Below are 12,624 nucleotides of genomic sequence, written 5' to 3'. Positions count from 1 at the left end.
GCCACTTGATTTGGTGAATTCGAGGCAAGGGTGCACATTCTCCAGAACCAAACAGGGGACCTATGTCTGTCCCGACAGATGCTTTTACAGAAGCTCTCTGTCAGAAGGTACCTGCTCTGCAATTTCTTAGTCTTCTGCAATGGATCCTCTACAGATGACAGAAAGTGAACAGAATGATCATGAGGAAGAAGGTCCACAAAACATTGCACGTTCATATACTTGACCAGTATGCGATCTTAATCAAACCTACCAATGGGTAACAGAAGATAATCATGTAACTGAGGTCTCTGAGGTCGAGCAACAGCAGCCTGGATCAAATGTACATTGTGTGTTTGGAATTTAGTTTGCCATAGTAAGTCACCAACCTCCACACACTATCAGCAATCTGCAACCAAGAGGTGTCCTGGGGAATCAGGAGTGACAATAGTACTTTTGGCACAAACATCTTGACTAGACGCATCTCAGTCACTGGCATATGCACTTGTACCAGAGCATAAGAAACAATATGCAACCGTAGGAATGTAGAATCACTCAAGCATGGTTACCCCCACTTTTTGCCTGGTGTTGATGTGCTTGTGACTGGTCTAACTGGGATCCTGCTAAACAGGATTATTGTCACTGTGCTTCCTCCCTGAATTTGACATGGTAAGGACTTTGGCACCTCCACAATTGGCTACTGGTGTACTCCTATAAGTTCCTAGTATATGGTACTGGGGTACCCAAGGCATACGTACACCAGGGGTTTCCCTTGGGCTCTAGCATGTATTGTGCAACCCATGAGAGACCACTCAAATTGTGACTACAGGCCTGCCATTGCAGCCTGTGTAATGAATGAAAAGATGCTTGCTAAAGCGCACTGCGGCCAAGCGACTTCCTGGCGCTGGGAAGCGTGTAAGCTGGTGCAAGCACCACTTACAATAGATATATGTTTACTTATATCCGAGGTCACTACACTTAAAACCTATAAGTCACTCCTAAGGCAGGACTTTCAATTCTGATGGCAGGGTGCTGGCATATAAGTGTGTGAATGCCCCTGCATGAGCAGAAAACCCCTACAAACCCCGGAGTCAAAACTCCAGGCTTTGTAAGTGCAGTAAGCTATTTTGATACATATGGTGGCCACCAGTCATTACGCAATGGCTAACTATATAGTGTTTGTACCGTAACCTGGACATGTTCAGTATCAAACAAATTGAAATCATATCCCAACACCGGTATGATTCCATGCACCAAACGGCTCCTCCAGGGAGCCTCCAGTAATAGACTTCCAAGCGCTGTAAGGAAGCCAGTGCTGCTGCCGACCCCAGACACTATTTTGCCCTCCTGCTGCTGAGCTGAGCTCCAGCAGGGGAAGGTAGAACAATACGTTTCCTGTCACAGGGAGGTGTGACCATCTCTCAGACACGACCTCGTGTATTGGGCTAATTTGAAGGGTACATTTGGTGCCCTCCTTGCATGCTCCAATTGGAACCAGTTCTGGGAGTCCTTGGCTCCCGCTCTGGTGCAAAACTGGACCAAGGACACTGGAGTATCCTCCCCTCAGTATAGCCCCTCCTCCGGGAGGGAACCCGGAGTCGTCCAAACCCCTTTATTAGGGTACAAAAGAGCTTACCTGTGGGTGGGTCCTCCGATTCGTTGTGGGACAAGACTCAAGCCTGAAACCTCGTCACTCTTTGACCGTCTAAATGCCTTGAACAGAGACCGCATCAATGAAGAAGACTCCTGCTACTCCTGGTCTCGCTGTTCTGCAAGTCTACTTCGTCTGTGCTTCTTCCAGGATCTTCAACAGACCTGTGGGCATCAAGGACACCCAAAGTAATCGAGAATCACTCCCCTGCATCTGAGGGAACACAACGAAGCTGACCGGTCTGCTGCTCCAGACGTCCCTTGGACTTCAAAAGGCTCATCAACATAGGTGGTGGTTCTGCAACTCCCTCGAGGCCCGACGGTCCTCTCTGTAATTTTGAGGCTCGTATACCTACTAAGAACTGCTGGAACCAAACCCTTGTGCACAGTGTCGACTTGCCATTGCCAAGGCTTGTTGGCTCTGCACTCCAGAGATCTTCGGGCTACAAGAATCTAAATCATCTCTTCCTGCCAAAATCAGCGTCCTAACCGCATCCTCTGCATCATGGGCCTTCATCTTTGTTGAACTTTTAAAGGTCCTCTTGCAACTACTGTGCCCTTGGCCTGGGGGTTCCTCTTGAGGGTCTTCTCTTGCTTCAGTGTGCTTCCCTGCTTGCTCGGGCCTGCTCGGACTCTGCTGCTTGTGGTGAGTCCCTTGGATCTTGCTGGTCCCAATGCTGCTCCTTCACTTTCCACGCCTGTTGCAGCTGCCGAGTCTTGTTGGTGCGCCCGCCGGACACCAACCTAGTTCTCGACTTTTGATGTTGAATAGCTTGTGCTCACCTCCTGGTCTTCCTCAGTGTAACCCGGTCCTCACAGCCGCAGCTACAAGGTCACAGTCATCACTCCTGTGTTTCCTAACATTGGTAGGCATTAATCTTCCGTGCCGCCTGGTCACCTCCGAGTGGCATTGACTCTGTTCCCTCTGTCTGCAGGTTCTTCTCTTCAAGAATCCACCCTTGGATTACACCGAACTCTTGCACTGTCTTTGCCAGCAGCATCATTACTGAAGCCCACCATTGCAATCTACAGCTGTTTCCGATGTAACTTCGCACTTATGCACCCGGCTTGCCTAGTGTAGGTATCCTGGTTCCTGGGGTATCCACAGGTGGGGTGACTAGTGACTCTACAACCTTCTGTCTTCCACTGAGTTTTTTCGGGGTCCACTGGAAAGGGTCCTTCTTCAAAACAAACCACGACTTTCTCGTTGACTTCTATTGAGTATGTGGCTGTGTTTCCACACAGCCTCTGTGGGGTCCCTGGGTACTTACCGTAAATAAATAATAATAATATCCACATTTGTAAAGCGCACAATCACCCGTTAGGGTCTCTAGGCGCTGGGGGCCGTCGGGAAGATTAAGCAAGCTATTGCCCAGAGTCACATGGTGCTGGGCTAATCTGCCGCCGGTGCCGGGGATCGAACCGTGATCCCCAGATTCCGGAGTCAGTCGCCCTGGCCGCGGCGCCACACCTCTTCCTTCTTGGGAGGTTCCTTGGGGCCCCTGCTCTTCTGAGTTTCCTGGTCCAAGTCCTGACTACGGTTACAGTGTGCATTCTACTTTTTTTAGTACATGGTTTGGTTTCCCTCCGCTAGATACCACGGAGTACTGTGCTTCCTTACCTGTTGCAATTGAAGTATTCTTGTGTATTTGTGTTTATATCTCTGGGTAGGAGATATACCAATCGGTTAGTGAGTGTTGCGTAATAAAGCAATCTATTTTTATATATAGGCACTGTGTGGTTCTTTTTTGTTTAACCTACACTACATGATTAGAGCTGGTAAAACAAGCCACAACTACCACTTAAAGAGCTTTCCAAGGTAGTCTAAGATCACTAAAATTACCATAGGATTGTCTGGATTAGTGCAAGGTGCTGCATGTAAATAAGTGTGCAACATATACTAAGCCATCCATCTACAGCCACTTACGACCAACTGCAGATACAAGGAAAACTCTCCTCCTCTTCTACACATATTTTTGCTATACATCATGGTTTCCTCACATATCCTGGTTATGTACAACACTTACAACTTCATTCAAAGACTGCACAGAAAACAATCTGTAATCTGACCAAAGACAATTTGCGGTATCTTACTTTTGTGTGACTAGGAGATTTCAACCCAAGAGGGCAAACTGTCCAATTTTAAAATCTTATAGAATAGACAGAACACCATGTATAACAGTACTGACTTGACATGGAGTTGGTGGGGTGCATGTCTGAGCATGAAAATGAGAGATGCGTTTAAGATTTACAGGTCAAAAAGTATTGGTGGGGAAGCAAAGGATTACTAATTCAAGGATAGGAATCAACATTGTTGTATAGGACCTTCAGCATATTTGAAAGTGAAAGAGTGATTTAGTAGGTAAATATGTTTGCTGAGTGCTATCTTAAATGAGAAGTAGGATACAGGTCAGTGACCACCAGGGAAGGCTTGGCAAATAGTTTGGGGTGGGGTGAAAAGGGATAAAACAAAAGTAAACTTGTGCATGAACTTGAAAGAAACATGACTGTGTGAACAAAGAATTGTGTTGCTTGCAAGAGCTGGGCATCTGTAATAGCAAAAGATTTCTTTGTTGTAAAAGTGATAGCAGGGCTACGATGAGGACTTGGTAGTAATTTGTTTTAATGTGTTACAGTGCAGTGGTGAGTGCGATGTTAAGAACTGTGCACGTTTGCCTGTATACTGACAGTGATGTTCAAGGGCTGCTGCCGAAGGATAGAGGAGGGTGAAAATGTGGGTTGGTAAGTATGAAGACTCAAAAGTGGTGTTAAAGGAGCTAAGGAGGCTGCTTTCAGAATAGTGAATTTGCTAAGGACGTTATAGCCATGGGGGGCGGTCAAGTCATGGGGTGGTGGGAGGTCTCATCAGGCAGAGGGTCCCTGCCTGTGAGTTAACAGGTTAGGATTGCCATTTACATTCATGCTGCTAAAGGTTCTTCACATGCTAAGTTTCCTTGAAGGAGCATTAGAACCTAAAGGGCTAAACACATTATACAGAAACCAAAGGGGGCAATGTTTTTCGGAGGTCTAAAAACAAACAACCAGTGTCATTCTCTTTAGGCTGAGGTAAAACATTCCAAACAGAGAGAGGGAGGGGGAAGACACGATACAACTTCCCTCCAGGAGAGCGTCAGACATGGCGGAAGTTCCATCAATGGGGCTACAAGTAATAAACACCATTGGGATAGGTGACCCCCCCTCTAATATGGAACTGGTCCCCATCTTCAATTTGTCTAACCATCAACTACCATCTACAGAAATTTCACTCCTTAGCAAAGGACTTTATGTACTCACAGAGAAACCTGATTGGCTCACCATATAGCCTGAGATTTTTAAATTTTTTAGAAAAATAACATTTAAATCTTTTTTTCTCGACAGAGTCCCAACCTAACTATGATACAACAGGTCTACGTCCCAAAGCAACTTTTAATCCACCATCTGGCACCCTACTGCCAGAGGTCATCACTTTTGAAAACGTAGTCCTGAAGGACTTAGACCAATTGAAAAATAAACATGATTTTATTCCTCACAATATCAGTCTAGAAGAAAAGAAAAGTCTCAAACTTAAAAAACAGACAATATTATCATAAAGCCATGTGACAAAGGAGGTGGTATTGTCATCCAAGACAAAACATCATATGACAATGAGATTATACGCCAACTCAACAACAGGACCCACTATGAACTACTGAGACACAACCCCCTAGCTGAGACAAAAAACCTCATCCAGACCATAACTAAAGAAGCGGAAGACCTAGGCTATATTAATCATAACTAGTTTCTGTATCTCGACAATAAAAATCCCAGGACACCAGTAATAAATACACTTCCCAAAGTCCACAAAAATCAAGATAACCCTCCAGGGAGGTCAATCCTATCAGGCTGCGGATCTATTCTCGAGGCACTAGGTAAATACAACTACTTCTTCATTCATGACCTAGTACTTGACACCATAGAATATGTGAAAGACACCACACACTTCATCAAGCTGGTTGAACATGAACAATTTGACCCCACACAAGAACTCTTGGTCACATTAGATATAGATCCCCTCTATACTAACATCCCAGCAGGACAAGGGCACTACAGTCATTGAAACCCATCAAATAACAGACCTAGACCACAAAATGTTCCGACTGAATTTATCATCTCTCTTTTGGAGATAGCACTGAAAATGAACTATTTTATGACAAGTACTATAAACAGTGCAAGTGTACGAGTATGGGAGCAGTTTTTGCCCCATACTTTGCCATTCCCTTTGTAGACGACAGAGAAATCATTGTCCTCAACCAAGTTAGTCCATCCTGTAACCATATCAGAAGCTGGCACCGATACATTGATGATGTGTTCATGATCTGGCATGGCACCACTGATGAATTCGATTCCTTCTGCATATGGCTCAACAGCTGCCAACCAGATCTCAGGTTCACTTACAATTCAAGCAATGCAGAGGTAGACTATCTTGACATCACTGTCAAACCCTATGAGGGAGGTCTTTAAACAACCTTATACAGGAAGCCCAGAGAGAGCACCACTCTGCCCCACTATAAAAATGCCCACCCTAGAGCACTCAGGGACGGCCTCGCCTATGGCCAATTCTTAAGGATACGGCAGAAATTGCAAACTAAAAGAATACTCCAGGGAAGCAGACTTTCTGTGTGACAAACTTATGAAAAGGGGCTACCCTAGACGACTGGTGAAAAGATCCATGAAACTTGCTTGGTTTTCACACAGGGAATTCTTACTAGAAACCAGACCCAAAAATACCATATCCCGCATTGCCTGTGTGACCACCTTCTGTCCTACTAGCAACAAGATAGCCAAACTTATAAAAAAAAATTGGCTCCTACTCACCTCTATCAACATCACCAATGAAGCTCCCCTGTTCTCATTCAAACGTTGGGGCAACATTAAGGACCACTTAGTTTGGGCATATAGACCATCCCGTAATGAGACCAACTTGCAACCAAGTATAGGTCTCTGACCTGTAATATTCCATTTTAAGTGTGGAAACTGCGCTGCATGCCCACTCACGAAAAACACAAAAGAATTTGAATATGGCACTGTTACGCACAAATTCAGCTTCTTTTCGAATTGTAACTCAGTCAATGTCATCTACTGCGCCCTATGTCCTTGCAACCGTATCTACGTTGGACAAACCACCCAAAAGGTAAAAGCAAGGATAAGCCAACATAAAAGCCGGATACGCTGCCAAATCACAACGGCACCATTGGTGGAGCATTTCATAGAAAAAGGACACTCTGAACAAGACCTACGCTGGCAAGTAATTGACATCATTCCTCCTAACAACAGAGGTGGTGATCCTCAGGCTATTCTTAATAGACTGGAATGCAAATGGATGTTCAACTGTCGTGCCATTGAAAATGGACTTAATAATCTGGATGAATAGAACCGGATATTGTAATAGCCCTCCAGCCTAATTGGACGCTTTTTCTGTATTCCCTTAGTGTGCATATATCTCCATGCACCATTTTTTCTCCATGTATATTTTAACCATATACCTTGAAAATATGATGCAATCACGCTTTTATCTTTTACCAAGCACCTATCCTCTCCTGAACCTCCTGGCGATCCAACTGCCTACACAGCAGTAACTGGGGCATTGATACGTCTCATATGCCTTAGGTAACTCCACACACCCTCCCAACATGGCGGCTACTTTTGAGCCACTATTCTCAATCACGGAACTAGGCGTGCAGTCCATTACACAGCAGAGCCTGCTCGCACTGCCCATGCGCGTAACTCCTCGTGCACTGCTTAACAAGTTCCACTGTTTCAGGGGATCACTTGGTGATTGATTTCCGAGCCTCGCAGACCCGTCGGGCTTCTCCTGCAATCGCTAACAAGTAAGTCCCTCCCAGGATGCTCGATTTTCTTACCCCCTCCCCCCCGACTATTACTCTAACTGTACCTGTCGTTCCTTCCAATTCCAGAGATTTATTCAACTGTATTTGATACCGATGCAGCCCTACCACTGGGCCGATTTTCACGCATCCTCCGTCTTAACTGGCCACAGCCCCGTGGCCTCTTAAGTAAGTTCAGCTCTTGCACACTCAGCCAGTGCCCAATTTTACACGGCAACCTGCAATAACATTAATACATCCCCTTTTCCTCTTCAGCACGCCCATCTTGCACCAGCCATGCTTGCCATGCTTCGGGCAAAACGTACATAATTCTCCAACTCAAGTAAGTCATCTGACTTATATGGCAACCACTTCTTAGGCTGTCAGTTGACCCAACCTTATACCTCCCTTCTTTGCCCCTCCAGAATGATCGGATCGCTTGCTCAGGTCTAATTAAGCTTCCATTGACGCCTGCCCATACCGGCCATCTCGCCGACTCTGGCAAGTATCAGCGCCAGCTTTTGTCATTCTATCACTTTTACCTCTGCTCCTTAACTTGCATTAGTCACATGCCTGCCCTGACTATGGCTCTAGCACTTCGCCTCGTGCACACATCATGACAGAGGAGGCCCCCCCTCCCTGCGCGGTACCTTGACTCCTTCCTTGACTGCTGACTGTATATCCCTACAACTTGATTAGTACCCTAATGTCACCACTTCCCCCTCGGGTGGGCACTTTTACCTTAATACTACTTTCACTTCTAGCACGTACACTCACCATGGAGTTAATGTCCATCCCTTTATGAGCTATTTCGCCCATGTGCAGACATGGCTTGACTCTATCCTCCTCTTAACTCTACTAATTTTGTACCTGTCTGCTTAGTAACTAGCACCGTAGTTATAATTAATTGAATTTACTAACCAGTAAGCTCTCCATAACTGGTTCAACTGCCGACAAGCGCATAGGCTTGGATTCCTAGAATTGTAAAGATTAACTGTTGGTTTACTTGTTCTTCCCGGGACCATTGTTTGACTTCTGGTTTTCCTCTTAATAGATTCTACCTGCTCATACTTGTCTCGTCTTGATGATGATTTCCCATTCATGAGATTGAAACGCCGTCAACCTTTACAAAAAAAACTCTTACTATCACTAATTAACTTCGAGTTTTGCAAATTGTTGTCAATGCAATGTCATTTTTAATGTCACGAACACCCCTCACTTCACTCACTTTTACTTCTTGTGTGAGCACCAGAACGATTACTAGAATTATACTATGATACTCCGTTTAAGCTGTTAATAAATGTGAGTTCATACCAAACCTTTTGTCCCTGCATATATTGCAGAACCAGTCCAGCCTGGACTACTTTGCTTTCCCTGAATAACGCGGTCAGAGATAACTAAGTGGCCTAGGCCTCACGAGGACCTGAGCGGCCACAACCGGACCTTTGTTTTCTAAATACTGAATCACCCCGGGTCACAATACTGGGGTTCCATTGTTTTTTAAATATATGGTGATTAGTTCAAAGCATACATAACCAAGTAACAGTCAAATTCTTTAAAAACGTAACCAAACAAGCTCATACCTATCTTTGTGGCACTGTAAATGTTTTCTATTGGAAAAACTTCTCCTAATCCGTAGAGTAAAACTTTAGCCAACGCGGGCACAAGTTGTGTTGTTGTGATCAAGACATTCACACAGCTTTTCCTATAAATGAAAGAAAACAATGTTTTTGATTTAGAGCAAGAGCACAGCATCAATGTTCAGTTAAGAATATTATTGCTGACAAGTGCATATGCTATTTACTTGCAATTAATACTCAATGCCCTGCTTTTTTACATTGTTACTTACCAAATTAGATACGTTCAAATGCATCAAGGCCATGACCTTGTTGCCGAAATCACCCCATGTAGTTCCTTTCCTATAGGCTTTTTCTCCTTTGGAAGTCCCAACAGGGAAGACATTTACCACCTTCGGTCTTGTACACTGAAGCTATCAATACTGCCACCATCACAAAACCATGGGGCAGCTCAGTTAAAAGGGAAGACTTAAAAATAACAAAATTCAAGGGTCCATAGTGTCCTAGGACAGTTTAATAACAGAATAATGGAGTATCACTAGCACAGAAACGGGAAAATTCTAGTCTGCCCTACAATATTGAACACCTCAAGGCATATAGGGTTTAGATAACCTTGAATTTTACAACTCCCTACAACTTAAAGGTAGCAGTTTCTAAGGTGATGACACCAGATTGAATGATTATACTGGAAAAAAACTGAAAATTGAAGGAACATGGTCTCAAAGGTTTACAATGGTCTTTCTTCAAAATCTTCTAAACCAGCAGTTCTTAACCTGTGGTCTGTGACGGCTTAGATATTAATAGATTATTAAAGTGCATATAAATAAAGAAGAACATTTTAAAATGTTTTGTAAATGTGAAAGGAGTTGAAATTGGAGGTCAAAAATGTAGTTGGTACCCTCAGATTTATTTGTGGGAGCAGTGTAAATGCATAAAAAAATGTAATATGGTCAACAGGTTCCTCAAGTCAATTTAGAAAAACCCCACTCTCCCCAATAATTTTGTTTCCTTTTAAATATTTGTGAATTAAAAAACAAACCACATACTTTTGGTAATGCCTTACCCGGTAGTAACTATCTAGCTGCACATTCCTTACAGTAGAATATTCGCCAGGTGTCAGACTGGATTCAGAAAATCTTGAGCAGTACCTCTGCACATCAATAGGTGGCGAACGGCTCTGCATCATCTGCACTGGATAAGACTTGCATGTTGCCTATATTGGTGCCACCCCAGCGCGGTGACTTCAGTTCTTTACTTTTTCCATGTCAGAAGCACAGAGTCACAGCAGAAGGTGGATGACCAGTGGGCACATTCCAAGGACCTGAAACGACCTTTTTAGCTGGAGAAGTTCAGTTCATAGAACGGGGAGAATGGAAGGATTGGTAAGGAACCTGCAGCTGGAGTCCCTAACAGATAAAGCAGTACTGAAGGTAAGTAACATGTTCATAAGATAGAGACTTCTAGCAGCACTTACTTTAGAAAAGATACCAAAGCAATACCTCCCTGGATGTGGGTCTGCAAACTGACTCAGAACAAAAAGTCCTGGAGGACTGAACGGACAAACTACCTGTCACGATGGACCCGACCGTTGAGGCAGTAGTATTTTGCAAATGTGTGCAAAGAGGCCCACATAGCAGCCTGACCGATATCCAGAACAGTAACTCCATGAGCTAAAACTGTAGACCCAGCCTTGGCTCGGGTGGGATGAGCATGCAAGCCCTCCGGGTATTGGTTCCAGGTCAATGTGTAGCAGATCTTCATACAGAGCTCTGGAGATGGTCCGTTTCTACACTGCTTTTCCCTTCTTCAATCCAGTGAACCCTAAAAAGAGTTGCTAGTCCACCCAATGCTCCTTGGTATGGTCTATACAAAAGGACACTGCCCTCTTAGGGACCAAGCAGTGTAGACGTTTTTTGGAGGAGTGAGATGGAGCAAAGAATGTTGGCAGCTTGATGGGTTGGCAGATGTGAAAGGGTTTCACAACTTTCGGCAATATATAAACAACTGTCCCTGCAGATACAATAAGTATATAGTGTATCAGCTGTGTATAAGATGCAGAGGTTCATCGTCCTTGATCTTGATAACGTGAGGACCTCCGGAAAATTAAATTTAATTTGATATCTAAGGAAGCACTGCTACCACGATTGGTCCTTCCTTCTTTGGTATTTCATTCAATACACCAACAAAGTAGTCTTATATGAACCATAGCCTTAGATACAGCATGTGAGATAGAAAATACCAACATATGATGTTGCCTTGCGTGTTACAGATACTAGCGACAAGTGATGAACGGAAGAGTGTTTCCTTCCCTCTGAAACAGATGCTACTGCTGGTTTCTTAATTTTCACGCACTTCTGTTGTGTGTCAGGTATGTTTGCAATTAGCTCATTAACATAACATAACGAAAGAAAGTAGAATAGAGCAGTTGATCGGCTGTCATCTGTGTATTCTTTTTATAGTGATACTTTTGCGGCTCTGACCATAAATCCACGCTAAGGCTTTATCGTGGATTTACTGAATATAGAAGTGAGCTTGGTATTACTTATCAGTACTGACTGAGGTGAAGGTGGTGAAACATATGCAGCATGTTTTCACCTGGGATGTGCATAAATCTGACTATGGCACTATGTGATGACAATATTGAAATGTCACGTATTATTTTTGTTCTTTTCTTTTGCATATGGGTATCCTATTTAATTAATGTAATTAATAGACAGTACAATCATGTTTGCAAGTGTTGTAAAGCATTGTATTATGTTTGTATAGGAGTCTTCTTTTAAGCAATATCTACTGTCCTGAAGATGGTCTGACGGACTGACACCACTAAGACCGAAACGTCGACTCCACCATCTATTCTTGAGATACTTGTTGATCTCCAGTGATTTTTCACTTTTGATTTGTTTGGAATAGATGTCTGTCATGAATTGTTGGATTAATTTGATTTTACTTCCTTTCATGACTTATTGCTGATTTGTTTCATGTTTTGTACTCCTTTTTAACTAATATTTTCAAACAAATAGGATATTCCTGTGTTTTCGTGCTCTCAACTTGCATTTATTGTTGTCTAATGAAATTTTGGTGTATGTTCCTTTAGGACTCACCCCTAGAGTAACTTTAAACAATACAAGTTTTTTGTAAACAAAATCCCTTGTAGGCACCCTTTACAGATCTAGGATACAGCAGAGACTGCAATCTTTCTTGGGTTCCAGAAAGTAGAGGAAATAACAACCACAACCTACTTCTAATGCCAGCACCCTCTCAATGGCTAATGCAGCAGTAGGAAAGTAGGATCTGCTTTCATGGTTACCCCACTTTTTGCTCTGTGTCATTATGTTTTTAACTTAGTCTTACTGGGGTCATGAGTAGCAGAAATTGACCATGGCAAGTACTTTTGTACATCCACAATTGGTTACAGGAGTAGACTTGTAAATCCCTAGTAGATGATACCAAGATACCCAGGGCATAGGTATACCAGGCGTGAGTCATGGGCTGCAGCATGTATTGTGTCACCTATGAGAGACCACTCAAACTGTGACTACAGGCCTGCCAGTGCAGCC

General features: G+C 43.6%; 1 protein-coding gene across 3 annotated transcripts in view; it reads right to left on the bottom strand.

The window, feature by feature from the left end:
- The window catches only part of EYA3 (EYA transcriptional coactivator and phosphatase 3), an 860,742-nt gene that overhangs the window by 39,193 nt on the left and 808,925 nt on the right, over positions 1-12,624 (bottom strand). For all 3 annotated transcript variants that reach the window (XM_078682511.1, XM_078682514.1, XM_078682513.1), the window contains one exon: positions 9,074-9,195. In XM_078682511.1, the coding sequence (XP_078538637.1) occupies positions 9,074-9,195 (122 nt within the window). The remainder of the gene's footprint in view (positions 1-9,073; positions 9,196-12,624) is intronic.

This window comes from Lissotriton helveticus, chromosome 3_1 (genome assembly GCF_964261635.1).
Source record: "Lissotriton helveticus chromosome 3_1, aLisHel1.1, whole genome shotgun sequence".
Lineage (NCBI taxonomy): Eukaryota > Metazoa > Chordata > Amphibia > Caudata > Salamandridae > Lissotriton > Lissotriton helveticus.
This window is presented reverse-complemented; position numbering and strand designations above follow the sequence as displayed.